Raw genomic sequence first — 21,236 nt, 5'->3', positions numbered from 1 at the left:
TTTACTTCCAACACCTGAACCAGCAAGAAAACTTGACCTTACCAACCAGTCAGGGGCCCGTGTCTCATCCATCTTTGTACCCCTGATGTACAGAGCAGTGCCTGGCACATAGCAGGTGCCTGGCAAATGTCAGCTGACTTAGATGAAGAACTGAAATGTGTTCAAGCACTAACCTTCAAAAGCATTTCTTCATGTTGGGGATTATCAGAATCATAGGGCTCTCTACGCAGTTTTTCCACATCTGCAATAAGGTTCCTGTACCCAACGATTTGCAGAAGGCAAGCCTGAAGAGAGATTCCCAGCCTAGGATGTTCAAAAACAGAGGAGACACACAAGGAAGAACAGGGCATCACTTTGGCATTTGTTCACTTGATGTATGCATGATAGAACTTTTCATATTAATGTAATATTCAGGGAAAATTGCTCAAAGATGATCTATTTAATAGAAGCACAATTCTTATTAAATCTCCACATGGACAACTGTAGAACCTGGCTAAAATCTGCCTCAAAGTCTGACTTTTTCTACAGCTAAATTGCAATGGTATGGCTTAAAAATAAGGAATTTCTGAGGCCAAGATGGGAGGATTGCTTGAAGCCAGGAGTTCAAAACCAGCCCAGGCAACAAAGCAACATCCTATCTCTACCAAAACCAAACCAAACCAAACCAAACAAAAACCCACAAGGGATTTCTTTATGCAGGTTACTTGAAATTATAGGTAATACTGGACTCTTAGGGATTATATAGCACCCCCCTAGGCGGTCATATCAGAATTACTTTAGAAAGATGTGTGGAAGAGAAGGAGGGTGAGGACAACTGAAAAAACCCTTAGGGGCTTCAAGGAAAAAAAATCAGAACAAAATGAAGAGAAACAAAGTAACAATAACACCACCACCTCCACTTGGGAATGTCCTCCTCAGGGGAGACAGTGCTAAGAGGGTAGTTACAACTTTACAAGATGTTCTATTACATTCTGACCAGCTGTAGTTGTCTGAACACGTTTTCTTGTGCTGAAACAAAATCTGCTTTGCTTATGATCAAACGGTTCAAATTCTTTTCTCTGAGCAAATTTATTTCCACCTTTCCCCTGCCATGACTATTTAAGATAGTGATTCTTCTAATCTCTAGGGAAAACAGAAATCTTATTTCTTCAATTGCCTCTCATGGGACATGGTTTTCAGATGTTTTATTTTATTTTTATTTTTTAGGTTTTGAGACAGAGTCTCACTCTGTCGCCCAGGCTGGAGTGCAGTGGTACAATCTTGGCTCACTGCAACCTCCGCCTCCTGAGTTCTAGCGATTCTCCTGCCCTAGCCTCCCGAGTGGCTGGGATTACAGGTGCCCACCACTACACCCAGTTAATTTTTATATTTTTTAATAAAGATGGGGTTTCGCCATGTGTGGCCAGGCCGGTCTCAAACTCCTGACCTCAGGTGACCTCCCTCTGCCTCCCAAAGTGCTGGGATTACAGGCATGAGCCACCGTGCCCAGCCGGTTTTCAGATGTTTTATGATCGCTCTCAGTTCTCTCTGAATGTACACTATTTGAATAATAGTACCGTTAAAGCATATCACTAGAACAGAAAACAATCTGGCAACTATAACACACAGAGGATCATTACTTTCTGTGATCAGAATGCTGTTTTCCCTTTCTACAGCCTCTAAAGTAAGGTAGAATCTGAAGGTCTAAAAGTAGTACTTCATGTTTATCTTTTCCTCCTAAATTCTTTAGAGTCATGTATTTTCTGTGGCTCAAAAATGGCTGAACATTGGCAATTGATACTCTCCAATCTAGTCTTTTGTCTTGTTCACTCACGGACTTTGAGCATGTTGCTGTGGTGTGGTGGTGGTCATTATAATCACTGTACATCATCATATTTTTTTCAGGGGTAAATGACATGCACAGATGTTAAATCTCAAGTTGAAGGCAACAGAACTTAGAATTGTGTACCTGCTCTAAACTTACAGGACAGTCAGACAGCCTAGGAGTACTGAACTTTAATAAAGTCGTATTCAATGAGTGGCTTTCATCATTACTTGTTACCATAGCACCAAACAACTAGGTCAGATATTAAAATTTAGGAAAGGGCACCATAGCACTACTCACCCAGAAAGTCTATGTAGGATGGAGAAGAGAGTTAATTTTGAGGGAAAGAGGAGAATGGAAGGAATGCAAGAGGCAGGAATAAGGAAAGTCAATTAAATTTTCTCAGGTCGGGCGCGGTGTCTCACGCCTGTAATCCCAGCACTTTGGGAGGCAGAGGCAGGCGGATCACAAGGTCTGGGATTTGAGACAAGCGTGGCCAACATGGTAAAACCCCATCTTTACTAAAAATACAAAAATTAGCCAGATGTGATGGCACGTGCCTCTAGTCCCAGCCACTTGGGAGGCTGAGGCAGGAGAATCACTTGAACCCAGGAGACAGAGGTTGCAGTGAGCCTAAACTACACCATTGCACTCCAGCCTGGGTGACAGAGCAAGACTCTTGTCTCAAAAAAAGAAAAAAAAAAAAAAAAAATTAAAATAAATAAATAAATTTTCTCTTTCGTAATTTTTAGTGCCACCATAAGCAGCACTTAAAAAAAATGTAATTAAAACAAGCGAGGTTAATAGTAGTAACAGTTTGGTAAGTTACAAAGTGTTTCCCCATCTCTAAGCTATTTCTTTGTTTTCTCAGGAAAGTATTTAATTTTTTTATATCAAGCTTATCAATGTTACCCTGGAAAAAAAGGCATTAGAATCCACATGGAGATTAAAAAAAAAATACGACAGGTTGAGTAACCCTTATCTGACATGCTTGGGATCAGACGTGTTTCAGATTTTGGAATATTTGCATATACATAATGAGATATCTCGGGGATGGGACACAAGTCTAAGTATGAAATTCATTTCTGTTTCATATACACCTTATACACATAGTCTAAAGGTAATTTTATACAACATTTTAAATAACAGATGCAATCTGTCATACAAGGTCACCTATGGAATCTTCCACTTGGGGCATCCTGTCAATGCCCAAAAGTTTCAGATTTTGGATTTTCAGATTCGGGATCCTCAACCTGAACCTAAAAGGGTCTTTTAAAAAAATGAGAACAAGAGAATGGATGGCAAAGAAATGCTCTTGAATGCACCTTATATAACTTTCATAGAAAAGATATGCTACTAAATCTAATCCAATCTCTAAACATGATTATTACAGGACTCATATGTCCTTCTTGCCCAGTTGTAGTCTTAAATTTTTCGTTCAATCTTATTTATAATGAATTGCCTTCTTATCACCTTCCCAGAGGAATAAAATATATGTTAGAAGGTTTCAAAAAGACATTTACTATATAAGTAAATCAACCTTTGGTAGCGGAATAGGCAAAAGGCAGCTAATGAACTGAAGTGGCTGCCGAAGAACACTATGGAGACCAGGTGAAAATGGAGTTTTTGTGACGAGCCCCTGGATAGCTAATATCTAAAATCCTCCCAAGACGGAGACCTATGCAAGTATGCTCTGAAATTCCCTTCAGCTACAGTTCCTGTAATTATTAATAAAAGCCTTTCTCAAAGGTAACATCTGAAGTTCTCAGACACGAACATCTAAAAGACAGTTTGATTATTACCAACCGAAAACCTTCTCTAAATATATCTGCGTTTGGAATTTATTCTACTCAGTGTCTTTAGTGTAAAATTTTACTGAAAAATTGCTGTACCCAGTGGAAAATATGAAGCTAATTTTAAATGTCACGAACATTGCCAAATGCATTTTAATAATTCCAAGATGAGAGGAATAAATTAGGAAGTTCTAAAGTCTTCATATAAAAACCATTTCTCCCTCCCACACATGCCTGTCTTCTTGACAAGCAGGTAGAAATGGTCTCCAAGATTCTCAGTCTGTCATAAAGTAATATTCATGAAGGAAGTGAAGGACTATTCTAGATGAAACAGAATCAGCTTAAGCACATTTACAATTTGAACATTTACTGTTAGTGTAAAACACAGGCATCAGATGGAGTGATTGCTGATGAATGGACTCATCTTTCTCTATCGGGGCACCCATCACATTTCTTACATTCATTGCATCTGAGAAGCATAAGCCACAAAGGAAGTACAAAGTTGCTGCCATTTACAAACATGAAAAAGGTACTTTTTTTCTCTATTCTTTATCTGAAAGTCAAAAAATGGCAGATGATTATTTTAGGGAGAGAGGGAGGGAAAAAAAGAGAGGAGACAGAGAAACACTAAATTTGTGGCCATATGACTTGTGTTCTGTACTTCTGACATAAGAAACATATTCTTACTGTGGATTTATGTCAGGATTAATTTTTTTCAGTTCCATGATATCTTCTATAGTTTTTTCAATAGCGTCAGGGTGAACACTCACAGAAGTCTGCAACAGCTGGAAAACATGTTTCAATCAGTTTTCTTTTCATTAACACCAGAGGCTTAATCAGTATCTACTGGGATACAGGCTTCAAGCATTCGCTTAAGCTTCTATATGAAGATTTAAGTTAAAAGCAAAAATTGATTTAGTGTACTTGAATTCTAATAAATTTGATGTTTTCACAATGGGGGTGGCAGTGCAATTTTCCTGATTACTTTAATCAGGAAAACACATACAATTTTTTTGGTTTTGTTCTTACCATTTTCCTGTTTCAAGCTACCTATATTGAAATGTAATATTTTCATTTCCTTGCCCAACATAGTTTCTATTGTTAATGGGCATTAAGTTTATGACTAAAGAGTGAGGCACATGGGGGAGATAGTCTTCAGGATGCCAAAATTAATAAGATAAAATTATCAAGAACCTTGAAAAAGAAAACAGGTTTTCTTTCTTATGTGGATGCTCCACTATGCTATAAAAGCTAGCGTAGTAGCTTCTTTGATATTATTGAAAAATCTTCAGTATAATGTTAAATGATTTCAATATTGAGGAAATAGTAGGGAGTTAATATTGTTCCCATGTTCAAGGAATATTTATTTTATGATGTGGGAAGAGGTATAAGAAAGGGTTCATTTGACAATAAAGTAATAAGTAGTTCACAAACCTGCCTAGAAATTCACATACAGTGGCTGTTCTCATGTAAATAGTACAGTGGTTTGTAATGGGCAAATGATTATTTCTTCTCAGTTGGCAGTTTTCCTAGCCAATGCTGTATTTTGGTTTCTTAGAATTTTCACTTCTTAGGATAGAGGTAAGCCTCCAAGTGAAAAAAAAAGCTGCTGAAAAATAATTTTACTTACCTTACTTTTAGAATCCCTCAGTGATGTTTCTGTGAAAGCAGTAACAAAAACAGTCATTCAAAGATTATCCTTTACACATGGTTTAGAATTACTACACTGAAAGATAACATTGTATCCTCTATCCTACCAACTCTACCTTTTGCTTACTTCTTTGTCTCAGGCTTACCGATTTTCATGGTTCTAGAAGCTCCTGGCTTGGTATTGTAACAGATCCGCTGTAGTTCACATCTTCCAGTTAGCTTCCTCATTACAAATTTCAGGCAGCGCCACAGAAATTTACAGTAAAAATACAGGCATACCTGGATCAACATTCTGTGAAAAACAAAAGATAGCACCCTTCCAATAGAACTCTGGAAGAAAAGAGAAAGCAGCCACCACCAGCAAGAAAAGAAGCCCGGGAGAAAATCGGGGTTAGAAAAATCACCTTATACTTAACATATGTTTCTAGTCCCATGCTACTTTATTTTGCAGTAGCTACACTTACTATGGCTGTAAGAAACTCCAGAATTTTCTATTCTAGTAAATTTGATAGTCCAACAAACGGAGGATGAAGCATTAGAATCTTTTCTTTTCCCTCCTTTGCCTAAAAACATCTTGGAAATAAATGAGTGCCTTGAAAACAGAATCCTTTAATACTGCTTGTGTTTTAGGAGTCGCCCCTCCCTTTGATGGGGGGAAGAACATGCTTTACTCTTTTGCCTCCATGAACAGCCTCTCAGCTTGCCCTTGTCCATTTCCAGCCCCTCTCTAGTGCCCTCCTTACCCTCCACCAAACCCACTATTTGATTCTTCCCTTGCTGTCTCCCTCTGCTTTCCCTTAGGCATTGCAGACCTCCTTGAGGACTTGGTTGTGGCCACCTGCCTTTTCTGCCGACCTATCCTAACATTCCCTGACCTTGTCAGAAGCCCTTCTCATCAATTCACTGAACAAGCACCATCGACCTTTGATTTTCCTAGAGGTGACAACTTTCTGTGATTTAAATGTTTCAAAAACTCCTCTTGAGAAGTTTGTTCTTGGCTCTTGCTGAAGAAAGTTTTCTTTACTGTACACCATACCTCACTCCAGCAATACCTCAACAAATGACGAACTATATTGTCACCAGTCATGTCCTTATTCACACATCTATGGCCCATGTAAATCCATCTTTAATGATGACTTTTAATTTTAAAAATGTGAGTGCCTACTATTTCATGGTATGGTTCAGAATTTCAAAAATGACTCAAGCTTTAGTGGTAAAGAGGACTTATTATCTGGGAACTTATATATTCAACCTATCTTCTCTTTGTACTGTACATTCCCAGGAGGCAGAATTATTTATATTACTTCCTTTTGGTGTTACTTGGAAAAGATTTTTCTTTATTATCAAAAGTTCACTAATTCCTTCCAGTTCTAAAATAAGGTGATGCGTGGTCACTCAGATATACTGGAGTAGTTAACTAGTAGCCTCCACAATGTGATCCACCCCTGAAAAAGAATCAAAACCTTGGCTGTGTTCCTTTCCTCAAATTGCTCTGGTTCCAATATCTTCAACAGCCTTGTGTTAAAAATAAAAACTCGAACAATCTGATTTGCACAAAGGCATGGGGTTTATACCTTATAAAGGAAATGGAAAGAAACAGTACAAAACAACCAAGCTGCTACACTGAGATAACATAATGGAATGTTTTGCAGGCAACAAGATTATGTCCTAGAATATCTAATAACATGAAAATGTCCATGATATGTTTATCAAGTAGAAAAAAAGTTAAAAAGAAATATGTATGGGATAATCTGCTTTTCCTTTAAAAAATAAAACAAAAAATTTTAATAGTATCCTATAAAGCAGGATATACAACAAAAATGTTAACAGTGGTATTCATTGGTAATAAAATAATCAGTAATTTTTATTTTCTTTTTTAAGAACATTTTTGTAACAAATATGTATTATTTTATTTAAAAAATGAAAATTATAACTAAAATTATGATACATAAAATGATCACCAAAAGCCATTATAAAAGTGCATATAAAATTTCCATGTATAGTCAGTACAAAGTCAACCAGATTCTGCTGAAAGACAAAAATGGATTTACCATATTGTAAAGCCTAACATTCAACTGTTCTAGTCAAATATATTCTAAGATTGGTTAGGATTTAGTTTAACAGCTTCCAAAAAAAAAAAACAAAAAAACACCCCAAACAACAACAACAACAAAACCCAGTAGCCCTAAAAATAAATTTAGTGGGATATTTTAATTAAACAAGTGAGAAGATTTATAAAACCTCAGGGCTGGGCGTGGTGGCTCACGCCTGTAATCTCAGCACTTTGGGAGGCCGAGGTGGGTGGATCACAAGGTCACGAGGTCAAGACCATCCCGGCCAACATGGTAAAACCTCTCTACTAAAAATACAAAAATTAGCTGGGTAGGTGGTGCATGCCTGTAGTCCCAGCTACTCGGGAGGCTGAGGCTGGAGAATTGCTTGAACCCAGGAGGTGGAGGTTGCAGTGAGCCCAGATCACACCACTGTACTCCAGCCTGGCGACAGAGAGTCTCTGTTTCAAAAACAAGCAAATAAAAAAACCTCAGCTTGCTGTCTTGGAAAATGTTTTTCATTTTCTAACTACTGGATAGCTATGCCAAAAAAAAAAAAAAATTGAGCAATACCTTGTTAACTGGTCCCCAGCCAAATGGTAATGATATTCAGTACTGGGATATATATGTATATACATTCACATATTAATATATACTATTAATTACTAAGTCAAAGATAAAAGCTTTCCCTAATATCTGTTCCATGTGCAATTTTCAGGGAAGTCCACCCCATCTGTGGGCTTGCAGCTCAACAGAAGCTACCTTTTCGTGTGGCAGAACTCTAGCACAAGTGAAACTATGTGATAATCCAGTTCTGTTTGTACTAAATCTTCCTAGAGAAGAGGACCCTTATGATTGTTCCTGGAGTGTCTCCGTATTCTTCCTATTCAGGTTCCAAGGCATCAAATAGAGCTTCAATTAAGCTACAAAATGTTTTCCCTGTGACCTCTGTATCAGGTCTACACAAAAAGGAGGCTTGAGACCTAGAAGTGTCATCCTAAGTGGCAGGAAGTGTCCATATATAGAGTTACCTACGGCCCAACTCTAATTTCTCCCACTGGCCTCCTTGTGTATGAGGAAAATGGCTGTGTTACTGTTTTGCATCAAGACAGTCTTACATCAAAAGGAAGAAAAGACATCACATTCTGTTTGCTTTTATCTTTTTAAAAAACTTCCTTGACGATGCTCATACTGTCAAAGACATGAAAGCCAGGAGAAATCCACAGTGGGGGTTAGGGATGAAGCATCATTTCTTAGGGTTCACCACTCTGAGGTAAATCACATCTCTCTCACATAGTCATAAACAATTTCAATTATGCACATTTCAATTATGAAATGATATCTATATGCTGCTTGCTCTTTCATAATTCCTGGGCCAACAGGACCTGATAATGTTACTTACTACCCAAGAAATATTCTATTTTCTCCCCTTATTTTTCTAATAGACCAATAAGCCCACAAATATTTAATTAAAACCTCAGCTTGCTATGCCAGGTACCATATTTTCTTGCTATGCTAGTTACTATATTCTTTTTAATCCAGATCATCAGATCAAATTATGTTTTGACAGGTGTAATTTATTTTGTGTGTAGGTTATAAACCTGGCCCAGGCACATCATGGTCAGAGACGGAAACACCAGGGTGATCCCTTACTCTGGAAACAATATACAACTTGCTTCCTTATAAAAGGACCAACTCCTCAAAACCTCCACTTGAGCAACTCAGGCTGCCATCAAATACTGCCAGGAGCTCACTTCTTAAATTATGTGGACCTATTTAAGTCCCTAAATCACAAAGTTTATGGAAAAAAACTGCTGAGCATCAAAAGCAGAACAATAAAAATGATTAACTATTTTTAGAGAATGTTTTATTGGCTTGACATGTTTACCTTTAAAAGGAAGCAATTAAGAAATAGATCTGTAAATGCTCTTGAGCTAATCCGTGGTTGTTTAGGAAAGAAAGGAAGAAAGAGAGAAAGAGAGAAAGAGAGAAAGAGAGAAAGAAAGAAAGAAAGAAAGGAAAAAAGAAAGAAAGAAAGAAAAAGAAAGAAAGGAAGAAAGGAAGGAAGGAGAGAAGGAAGGAAAGAAGGAAGGAAGGAAGTAAAAAGGGGAAGGGGAAGGAGAAGGGGAGAGGGAAGGGAAGGTAGAGACAAGAGGGAAGGGAGGAACAGGAGGGAGGAACAGGAGGGAGAGAGGAAGGAAGAGAACAAGGAAGGGAGAGAGAAAAGGTGTATCTGTTTCTTATTTGAGTTTAAGGCTTTGGGGATTCATTGTACCCTTTCCTCCTTTCAATTACATTTGTTTTATGCCCCCTTTTTTTTTTTTCATGACTGCATGCTTTGGGAGGAGGCATTTCAAATGCACCTGTGAGACAGAACCCACATACTGTCTCTTGCACCAGCACTAATCTCCACCTCCTGTTTCACCCCCTCTTCACCTCCTGAACCCTCTGCTCAGGGGGTTTATGATTCTGCTCCTTTTCCTTCCAGGCTGAATCAGGAAACCAATGAGATTAGTTTTAATTGGGCAATATTGGCTTTTCTTCTTCATAACGTTAGACTTAGTTTTCTTCATTTTGATGGAAGATTCTTGACTCACTACTACAAAAATCTGTTAAGATTTTGTAGGAACAACAATTAAATCCTCAAGACTAGATGGAGAAAATACTGATCACCACCTCCTCTTTCTAACAACTACATGCATAGGCAGCAGTTTTTTGTTTATTTCTGTTTTTTAACCACAGCTTTTTGATAGTGTTCCAAAAAGAGCTACTGTAGCTTCCTAAGACAAATGCCTTGCTTCAACACTGGGAGAATCTGATTCAATAATAAGAGCTACTACACATGCTCCATTTCCAATCTTTTCTGTTACTACCTTTTATTAATATGCTGCAGAGTGATGTTTATGGCTGAGTTCACAGCGGTGTTCTTCCATAAAGCAATCATGATCACGTTTATTATTTAACATTCATTCTCTAGTTTGAACCAGAATAGCCACCCAATGTAAATTATTCGAAATGGATCATATCTCTGCTACCAAATAAAAACAACCTCCTGTCTTGTGGCACTTTGTTAGAGGAATCCATTCAGGAGGGATGGGGCCTCCGAAACAGGAAATGCACCTAAAACCATGTAGCCCCTTGCCTGTGGGGTGAGGGGGTGTGGGTACCTGTAATGCAACACTACTCCATCATCTTAAATTTGTGACTCTGACGTCTTCTTTTGGAACAATAAGAGAAAAGTGGCTTATTTTGAACAGTTTCAATGAATGTGCTAATGAAAGTTAATTCTTGCTTGAAGAAATCCTGTAATAAATAAAAAGTACACTATTGTTGATGAAAGATACGTACAAAAATAATCACGGTTCTTGGTTCAAACCACACTTTCCCAAATGAAACACTTTTCATCTAAACACCATAGAGAAGAGCAAGTGGCTCAATGTCCCCAGCAGTTCATTTAGTTGCTCCACTGAAGTTCCTAAGCAGGGGCACTGACAATCAGCTGAGAATTAACTTATCAGTAGGTACTTTGCCGAGTAAATAGGACCATCTCTCTAAGAGCTCTCTGCTAGGAAGAGAGGCAGCAGAGGACTTGGTACATGAACTGGAAATGTGAAATCACACAAACAAACCATCCGTGGGTCTCTAGGAAAACAAGAGTGCTTCCTTCCTATAGAGCAGGTGAGAGGTTCCAAGATCCCATGCCCAGATAGCGTGGGGCCCTATGGTTTTTTTCCATTATTCTTTTTCTGAAGAGATGACACTAACTTCCGAACCGTAAAAATTAAGGGGATTGGGGGGTATATATCTATCATGGATCAATGTGATTCAAAACTATACTGCTGTAGCAAAGGGCACTCTTTTTATAATACATTCCAGGGAAATTGTATCTGAGGCCTTACAGAGCACTAGCTGATTGTGTAACAATTAAAATAAATAAATTATAGTGTAACCCTTTCCTTTCAAAGAAAAGGAGGTACAGGTTTCTCTTAATTTATTAACGACATCATTATTTAACTAAAATTTTGATGCATAAATACACTTTATAAGATTTATTTCTATTTATTTATTTTTCTTTTTTTTTTTTTTTTTTTTTTTTTTTCTTTTTGAGACAGAGTCTTGCTCTGTCGCCCAGGCTGGAGTGCAGTGGCCGGATCTCAGCTCACTGCAAGCTCCGCCTCCCGGGTTTAGACCATTCTCCTACCTCAGCCTCCCGAGTAGCTGGGACTGCAGGCGCCCGCCACCTCGCCCGGCTAGTTTTTTGTATTTTTTAGTAGAGACGGGGTTTCACCGTGTTAGCCAGGATGGTCTCGATCTCCTGACCTCGTGATCCGCCCGTCTCGGCCTCCCAAAGTGCTGGGATTACAGGCTTGAGCCACCGCGCCCGGCCTATTTATTTATTTTTCAAGACACAGTCTTACTCTGTTGCCTAGGCTGAAGCAGTCTCAACCTCTCTGGGCTCAGGTGGTCCTCCTACCTCAGCCTCCTGAGTAGCTGGGACTACAGGTGTGCACCACCATGCTCGGCTAATTTTTGTATTTTGTATAAAGACAGGGTCTTGCTGTGTTGCCCAAGTTGGTCTTGAACTCATGGGCTCAAGCAATCTGCCCACCTCAGCCTCCCAAAGTGCCAGGATTACAGGGATGAGCCACTGTGCCTGGCTACAAGATTTATTTTTTAAAATCAGGTTATTTTTTACTCTTTGGATAATATTTTTATTGACTTATTTATAAGGAGAAGCAATGAACACATTATAACACATTATACTTTGACATTTTAAAAGTATTTAAATGCAACCTCAAATATAAACTTTTATTGGTAATTATTTTTAAGGCAACTCAAATTAAGTAAATATATAAATAAAGGAAAGTCATCAAAGGTATTATTCATGCTCCATCATCCATTATAGGGTTCAAAATATTCTATAGGGGATAAGAAATAGGCCCGTTATTATTATAAATTTGCTACATAATATAATTCAAAAAAATTTAAACAACCCAGTTAGAGGACATGCTCAGTATTGTGAACAAATTCATTTTTGTTAAATATCTAAAGCAGCTGAAAGAAAGAGATTTGAAATGAGTTGGGGGAAAATGAAAAATGATAATTGAAAGGTATTTCAATTTATTTTATTTATTCCTTCATAGAACCAAACACAAAATTAGACTGACTATGCAGTACAGAAGAAACGAGAGTGGGAAATATGGCGGTGGAAAAAGTGAACATGAGTCAAGAACTGATTTTCGCAGCAAGCCATATGACCTCCCTGTCCACAAGGAGCTTATAGTCTAGCAAGGAAAAGGACAATAAAAACAAAACATTGAAAAACAGTGTGACAGTTCTATAAAAGAAAAACACCCAGGGTGTTGGAGAGGCAGAGGAGAGAGAGAGAGAGTACATTCCTCTGAGGTTGGACAGGAAAGTCAACTTCGCCATCCCACAAGGACAGCCAGAAACAGTCTGGAAAATCAGCGTGCCTTCCTTGCTTCAGAACAAAAGTGAAAATTCCAGTGAGCATGTTCTCACTTATAGGTGGGAACTGAACAATGAGATCACTTGGACACAGGAAGGGGGACATCACGCACTGGGGCGTGTTGTGGGGTGGGGGGGAGGGGGAGGGATAGCATTAGGAGATATACCTAATGTAAATGACGAGTTAACGGGTGCAGCACACCAACATGGCACATGTATACATATGTAACAAACCTGTACGTTGTGCACATGTATCCTAGAACACAAAGTTAAAAAAAAAAAATTCCAATGAGTAAATGAATGAAATTCAAACTAACATTTATTGAGTGCCCATGGCTTTAGGTTATATTGCTCATGCTCTGTGGGAAGAGCTTAACAAACAGCGAAGTGGCCAAAGAGTTGGCCCTGAAAAGCTGAGAGAAAGCCAAGGGGTGGGAGAGCTGGAATGTACGTGATCCAGCTCCCAGAAGATCTCCGACAACAGCTTGAGGGCAATGGGCAGACTTTGGGAAGGTCACCTACAGGAGATTGCCTAGAAAAAGATGCAGGTTAACATATTTCAGTGAGAGTGTGGACACAGCTTTTGTTTGTTTTAATGTAGGGAGCAAAATAATTTAAAATATATGTGTGTGTATATATGTACATATTTGTGTTTATATATATGTATGTGTCATATATAAGCACACATACATGTACAAATATACATGCATACATGTACGTACCATAAAAAAGAGAACACTACAGCTGAAAGTACCAGTCTACAGTGAGAGAGGTATTTGGATGCATAGGCCATAAGCGTTCCCCTTTTTAGGACTTAGCTTCTATATCTTATAAGCTCAGTCAATGCCTCAAGCAATGCTAATCAAATTCTGGAACAACTACATGTTCCCGCACCTTCTGCTCTTCAAAAACAATGGAAAGTGGGTCATGCTGAATAAAAAGTTTGACTAACTTGTCTGGAAGTCAGACTTGGAGTCTAGTCCCAATTTGCCTCTATGAACTATGAGACTTTGGAAAGGTTACTTTGCTTCTCTGGGTTTCTTCTTTCTCACACATAAGGTGAAGGGATTGGAGTAGATTTCTGGTTCTAAGAGAAGGCCAGACGTATTACAAGGGGAAAAGATTTTTTTATCCAATTTTCCTTTCTCTTTGAGGTGCTCTTTAAGTCAGGGTGAAAACGTTGCCATGCCCTGGGCTGCTTTATGCTGTGCTTGCAAAGGTGACCAAGAACTGCTCCTAACTTGATTTTTGCAACTCGTCTTCTACTCACCCCAAACAGGGTCTACATCTAACAAACTTGGACCTAGTGCTTATGGCATCAGTCATGCCTTCTTGGCCTTGTTTATAGCATCCCACATCTTCCATCTTTATTTTAAAATATTAAAATCCTAGTCCTTCCTTTCTCTTAACATTGTCTCAAGGAAGTGTTTTGTGAATATTCCTTCACAAAATGTCTGTAACCTGTCACTGATCGCATTCCTTTATATATCTTAGTTTTGTATGCATACGCCTCGGCTCTTACCAGGTGGTGTGTTACTTTGGAACAAAGACATCTCACATTCATTTATTTTTGAGATGGAGTTTTGCTCTGGTTGCCCAGGCTGGAGTACAGTGGTGTGATCTCGGCTCACGACAACCTCCGCCTCCCGGGTTCAAGAGATTCTCCTGCCTCAGCATCCCTAGTAGCTAGGATTACAGGCACCTGCCACCATGACCAACCAATTTTTGTATTTTTAGTAGAGACGGGGTTTCACCTTGTTGGCCAGGCTGGTCTTGAACTTCTGACCTCAGGTAATCCGCCTGCCTCAGCCTCCCAAAGTGCTGGGATTACAGGCATGAGCCACCATGCCTGGCCCTCACATTCATTTTTGAATCACCCACAATACCTCACAGTAGGCTCACAGTAATGGGGTAATGTGATACAAACATGAGAAACAGCTCGGAAGTCAAAAAGGCCTGCATTCAAACATCTGTGTGCCTTTGTTTAAGTCACTTAACTTTACTAAGCCTCCTTGTCCTCCTTTGTAAAATGGGATATTATGTCTTACTAATTACATTTGCTATGAAGAGAGAATAAAAGTGGCATAAATACTTGCATTATTAGCTACGAATGCACACTAAATGAATTAGTGGACCAAGATATTAATCAAGTATGAATGACTTAAAAATCCAATTTGTAGTTATTTTTGCTGATTGTAAGCCTTTATTTACCTAATCATACTAGAAAAATAGGTTTTTCCCTCGATTGCCTCAAAGTTGGGACATGGGAAAAGTGTGCTGTATTGCTCAGTTCCTCCCACAGAGGTTTGAGCTTGGCAGATATTTTCCTTTCCTCTTTTCTGCTGGAGGAAGGAAAATATGAGGTGAGATCCAGGGCCAAGAAACAGATTCTGAGACTGGAACAGTTGGAAGCAATGATTTATATGGGGGACTTTAAAATTTTCCTTTATTAATTTCCAGAATTAATCATGTTCTGGTAACTTTAAAAAATATACCCTCAATAACTAAATCCCAATGAGGGAAAAGATCTTCAGCACAAGTCTTCAGACTTCTCTGTAATACACATTAACTGAATTAAAGTTAGTAAAATATATTACAAAAATGAAACCCTAAGCTTTTGTTCTAGCTGGGACTTAAAAAATGTTCCTTCTTTTTCTGATCACATGTAGGTATGTTTTGTTATCCATGTTATTCCATGTTTTCTTTTTATTTTCTTTTTTTGTTTTTGTTTTTGTTTTTGAGATGGAGTCTCACTCTCTCGCCAGGCTGGAATGCAATGGTACGATCTTTGCCCACTGCAACTTCCGCCTCTGTGGTTCAAGTGATTCTCCTACCTCAGCCTCCTGAGTAGCTGGGATTACAGGCATGTGTCACCACACCCAGTTAATTTCTGTATTTTTAGTGGAGACAGTTTCACTATGTTGGCCAGGATGGTCTCAATCTCTTGACTTCGTGATCCACCTGCCTAGGCCTCTCAAAATGCTGGGATTACAGGCATGAGCCACCACGCCCAGCTTCATGTTTTCTTTTCATGCACATCATGGCTAAAGTCAGATTGGATGATTTGGGGATATATATCCAAGATCCCATTTCTATCCTCAATTTAAAATACACACTTTAGCCAGGTGTACTAATCGAATAGCATTTGTTCCTTATATTTCATGTAATTTTTGACATAGATTGAATATTTTCTCTATTCCTTTATGCTCTGAATATTTATACCATTAATATATCTGATGGTAGCAATTGGGTATCATGTATCTTAAATGTGGATCAAAATCCATTTTTTCCCACAACCTGGTTTCTCTAAGGTTAACCTAATTTCTTCTGGGACTGTGCATGGAGCGTTTCATTCTAGAGCATCTCAGAAGTTGACAGATTAATCACTGCGTGGGCTTTTAAACAATGCTGAATTCTTCCCTGTGAAAATCAGCTCCTCATTCTCCATAATACATTTGCTGAGCTCAGGAACTAACACCTGATTCATTCAGGCTTTGCTTACATAACCTTCTCTTTGGTTCAAATGAAAAGATCGCCAAAATCGTCCAACATCTGTGGAAATGGACTACAGAAAATAAATCAACTAAAGAAGGGAAATGATCAAGTTTCCTTTTATTATTTCTAAACCAATGGTCAATGAAAATCCTCAAGTTTCTGTTTTAATGTACAATCTGTTATCCTAGCTTTAGTTTCACATAGATAATCAATGCCATATAATATTTATAAAATATACACTCCAAGTTACATGAAAAAAATGTTTATCAGAACACGTAACTAATAGGGATGTGTTGGTTCTGTAACCCTTGGTGCTAGTCTATGCAAAATTACAGTGGTATATTTTCACTGTACCAGTTCCAAATCATCATACACAAATTAATTTAAAAATATACTCTCTACTAAACATGTTGCACCTATTCAGTTTAACAATAAAACTAACAGAACCAAAAGCTACTATTTTTCCTAAAATGACTGGTTTTGAGGTGGCTCAAGTTTTTCTAAAACAAATGAGACACTGAGGAAGAAACTGAGTAGCACAAGGCTTGGCAACCTCACCACCATCATCACCACTTTTACAAAGGAAGCTCCTAAATTCTAAGCTTCATCTCACACTAAAGCTTTCTGTTAACAGGATTCCACAGCTGAAAGACCCCATGTTTACATTCAGGAGGTGTGCACAAATGCCAAATTTTCATGAATATAGAGATAGGTCAGTTAATTACCATGACAACCAAGAACATATTAGGTCAAATACTTGGCTGGCAAATGTCCTCGTGATTTTCAAATACTATATTTTTACACAACTGAGATCAATACTATTCTGTACAATAAAACAAATGCTGATGACTGTAAATTGTTCACAGTAATCTCCTGAGAGGTTTTCACAATTCTAAGATCCAGTAAACTACCAGTAGCTGCCTCAAAACCCAGTGAATCCTACACAAGCTGATCTGGGTGCTCCGGAAACAACAATGGAACCAAAACCACTGGAGGGGGGCGGGGGGTATCTTAAATTATGGCCATTGAAGGAGTCAAACCATTTCTTAAAAGATGCAAGTCTGTTAATTTGCTTAGAAAACACAAGCCCCAGTGAAAGACAAGAACGTGTAACAGAGGAAAGTCACCATCTTGAGGAAAAGGAGCCCGATCTTCTGGAAAGTGGGCTGTATTTTCTCACATTCAGGACCTAAGTTTATTTTGCCGTATTTTAATACTATGCAAAATTTATCTGGGAATTCCATTAATAGACAACTGAATGGCAGTCAATACTCTTGAAAATAATTATAACTTTAGGTCCAGCCAAATGGTTTTCAAAACTAAAAAAAGATCACCCCAAACATAGCAATGTATGGCAAACTCTGTCCAGCACAGTCTTCAGGGAACCAACAATTGATACAAATTTCAGAGACATGACTGAGGTAAGAAGAGTGGAAGCTTAGAACATATAGTTTGACCCCCACAACATTTTCAAATGCCCGTATGGATTGGCCAGCCACCCAAAATCTAAATTAAAGGATATTTAAAAGGACACGTATTTCCAGAAAATGATTTTGCACAAATTGTATCAAGTGATTCATTGACAGCTATTTCCTTAAACCTTTCAGGCCAGCGGTGTACCATTGTGCAGAGACAGGGCACCAGGGCTGTCTCAAGTGCTTTTGTGCCCACACTCTCTCACTATCTACAAGTGCTCTGTCTTGTCATCAACACATACATAGAGTTAGCAGAGGAATTTTGTGGCCAAGTTATTCTTGGCAAAAATGCAATGCTATTTCACAGACTCTTAGGAGAGCTGGTCACAGGATCACAAATGATGACTGGTTAATACTACCCTAACCAGTGAGGAGGTTTCTCCACTGCAGAGGGCCTGGCCAGGGAACCGCAAACACATACCTCAGGAAGTGCTTCATGGTGCCCGTGTTGACTGTCCAGATACTATACGAACTGTCTTCAAGTAATTGCTTCCAAATTTGCCTTTGTCAAAGTAAGCGTCAACTGTGGGAAGAAATTAGATATTAGGTATATTTACTAATAAGGCTGGAAGCTGCAAAGCAAAAATTTCTGCTTACTGAGGTAAGCAGGTAACATGCCAGCCACCCAGAACATTATCAACGGAACTGTCCACAGAGCAATGCAATTCAATGGATGGAGATTACAGTTATAGACTTTGACTTTATAATTATATTAATACAATTAGCCTTTCATTTTAAGTCACTTGCTGGAATAATTATGAATTTCATGAGCAATCTCTGCAATATTAAGCTTTTCCTTTATTTTGAGTATTGTTCCTATATCTTTAGGAATAGTATTCATAAGAAAAATAAAAATGAAGAACAATAAAATTAACCATCTGGATTTCCAGATATCCAATAGTCCAAAATCTGGCGGCCCCAACTTTGTAGAAGTACAACTCAAAAATAACTGGAACCAACTAATTTTAAGATAAAAGATAACTGTTAAAGAGCTCAAGCTCAAGAATAACTTAAAGAGCAAGATACTACAAAGAAATGAATGATGCCCCAGGCCCCGTTGTCTTTTGGCACAGTGAACAGAGCAGTGGGATTTGATATTTGCATGGCACTTTTTGGTTTATGATTTGCTTTCACAAAGTGTATATCAGGTTATCAGCCTTCTTCCTTTTGATAAGGAGGACACTAGGAGCAGCCTACAAAGCAGTAAGTTAGGATGAGAGGGGATAAAACAGACTATAGAAGAGAGAGTGTCTGCAAGTGGAGAGAAGTTATCTCATGAGAAAAGAGACAAATGGAACATCCACTGCAGCAGCAATGCAAGGAAACGAATCTACATTCGAAAAAGAGCTGCAGGCAGAGACACATTGCCAACTAGAACAGCCCAGAGTGTGGGAACTCATACTTAGCTCGAATAAAAGCTGGTCTCTTATTTAACACATTTATTTCTGTAAATATTCCATACATGCTTGAAAAAACTGTCTATACACCAATTTAAGACTGTGGTTGCTTTTGGGAAGAGAGGTGGGGTTTAGGATTGGAAGGAGAAAAACGATCTTCTTAACTTTGTGTGTTTTATTTCTTAAAATATATCTGAGGAGAAATAAAAGGAAAAATAACGTTTATTCATTTTGAGTGGTGGGAACATATATTATCCTTTGTACTTTTGTGGCTTTATAAATGAATCCAAATTTTAATTTAATTTAGTTAGTTCCCACCAACACTCAGATCATAGTTTCTAATATATTCAACAATAAAAGCATCTAGGGGACGTTAGGGAAATGGTTGATTCTAAAGCTGGGTTAGGGCAAGGTGAACCCGAAGCATCTTGCAGCACAAGAAAGTCAAGAAGTGCTCAAGGTAAACAAAATAGATGTGTGTCAAATAAACACAGCAGCCAACTGAAAGAACTCCCAATGGTCAAATAATTGATGTAGCTACTCTGCCCTCAAGTAGGTTGAGCAGGCGAGGTGCCCTGGCTCACGCCTGTAATCCCAGCATGTGCACATGCAAAGCCCGAAAGGCAAAAGAATGCACAATATCTATAAGAGATAAAGTTCCAATATGACTTAGTGTGGTGCTCAGTGAGAGGGATGGGAAAAATAGTGATGGCAAGATATGGAAAAGCAAGTAGGGTCAGATCAAGAAGGCTTAGTAAGTAATGTTGAAGTTTGAACCTTATCTCAAGAGCAATAAGGAACTATTGAAAGTGTTCAAGCTGAGATGTGACGAGATCAGATCTCTAGTTTAAAAAATATACTCTGACTCCAGCCTGGGCGACAGAGCGAGATTACATCTCAAAAAAAAAAAAAATACTCTGGGCCAGGCATGGTGGTTCATGCCTGTAATCCCAGCATTTTGGGAGGCCGAGGCAGGTGGATCACGAGGTCAGGAGATCGAGACCATCCTGGCCAACATGGTGAAACCCCATCTCTACTAAAAATACAAAAATTAGCCGAGTGTGGTGGTGTGCACCTGTAGCCCCAGCAACTCAGGAGGCTGAGGCAGAAGAATTGCTTGAACCCAGGAGGCGGAGGTTGCAGTGACCCGAGATCGCATCATTGCACTCCAGCCTGGGCAACAGAGACTCCGATTCAAAACAAAACAAAACACTCTGATTGTAATATGAAGAATAAATTGTAATATGAGGAATAAATCCTATACCTAAAATTATAGGTATAGGATACCATCTACAAACTTGTTGCAATAACCCAGGCAAAGGTAATAATGGCTAAGGCAATGGACAGACAGAGGTGTGAAAGATAATAGAGAGAGTTAAAAGGTAGACTTGATAGGACCTTTGTTAATTGATTGATTGGGGGATGGCTGGTAAAGGAAAAGGGGGAGTTGAACATTATGCCCATGTTTGTGGCCAGCAACTGGATAGACAGCAGAATTATTCATTAAGATATGATATTTTGGAGAAGCACATTTGGGGATTTGGGTGTACAAAAGGTCTTTGGAACATTTTTAGTTTTCAGGACAAAGTGGTAGAGTAAAGATTCATGGATCTGAAGGTCAGGAAGACAGGTCGGAAACAAAGATTTGGGCTTCCTCAGCATGTAGATGGTAATTAAAACCATAGTTCAGAAGGAATTACTAAATAAGTAGCATATATGACACTTGTTCATAACAAAAGCTCTTTGTCATTAGAATACGATTGAAAAAGAATTCTCATGCAACTAAGGTAGTAAAGAATGGATTGCATTTTAAAAATAGTTTTTCTAAATTTTTAAGAAGTCTGTCCCCTTAAGTGGTTTGATTTCAGTTAGCTATACAATTGGTTTACCTAAAAAAAATTTTATTTCTTAATGATGTGAGATAAGTGAAATAATACTTCAACTCCCCACTCTTTACATAATAGTTCTTGAATTTATCCCTTGTAAAAACTTCTTGAATGCTTATGTGTCCAACATTGTGCTGAGTAATGCAGCACAGTTTAATACAGTAAAAGAGCCTTACAATTAAGAGAAAATTTGGCAAATATGGCAGGGAGTGTGCA

General features: G+C 38.4%; 1 protein-coding gene across 4 annotated transcripts in view; it reads right to left on the bottom strand.

Moving 5' to 3' along the window:
• LOC105493664 (ELMO domain containing 1) overlaps positions 1–21,236 on the bottom strand; it is a 75,005-nt gene that overhangs the window by 30,455 nt on the left and 23,314 nt on the right. For 2 of the 4 annotated variants that reach the window (XM_011761503.3, XM_011761505.3), the window contains exons 2-6: positions 18,159–18,260; positions 5,394–5,539; positions 5,228–5,256; positions 4,285–4,382; positions 174–303 (exon numbers count right to left, since the gene is read on the bottom strand). In XM_011761503.3, coding sequence (XP_011759805.2) covers positions 174–303; positions 4,285–4,382; positions 5,228–5,256; positions 5,394–5,539; positions 18,159–18,175 — 420 coding nt within the window. In that variant the 5' untranslated portion in view covers positions 18,176–18,260. Of the gene's footprint in view, positions 1–173; positions 304–4,284; positions 4,383–5,227; positions 5,257–5,393; positions 5,578–10,465; positions 10,602–18,158; positions 18,264–21,236 lie in introns of those variants that run through there. The other 2 variants (XM_011761504.3, XM_071075530.1) reach the window with 2 other exon arrangements.

The sequence above is a fragment of the Macaca nemestrina genome, chromosome 12, assembly GCF_043159975.1.
Source record: "Macaca nemestrina isolate mMacNem1 chromosome 12, mMacNem.hap1, whole genome shotgun sequence".
NCBI lineage: Eukaryota > Metazoa > Chordata > Mammalia > Primates > Cercopithecidae > Macaca > Macaca nemestrina.
This window is presented reverse-complemented; position numbering and strand designations above follow the sequence as displayed.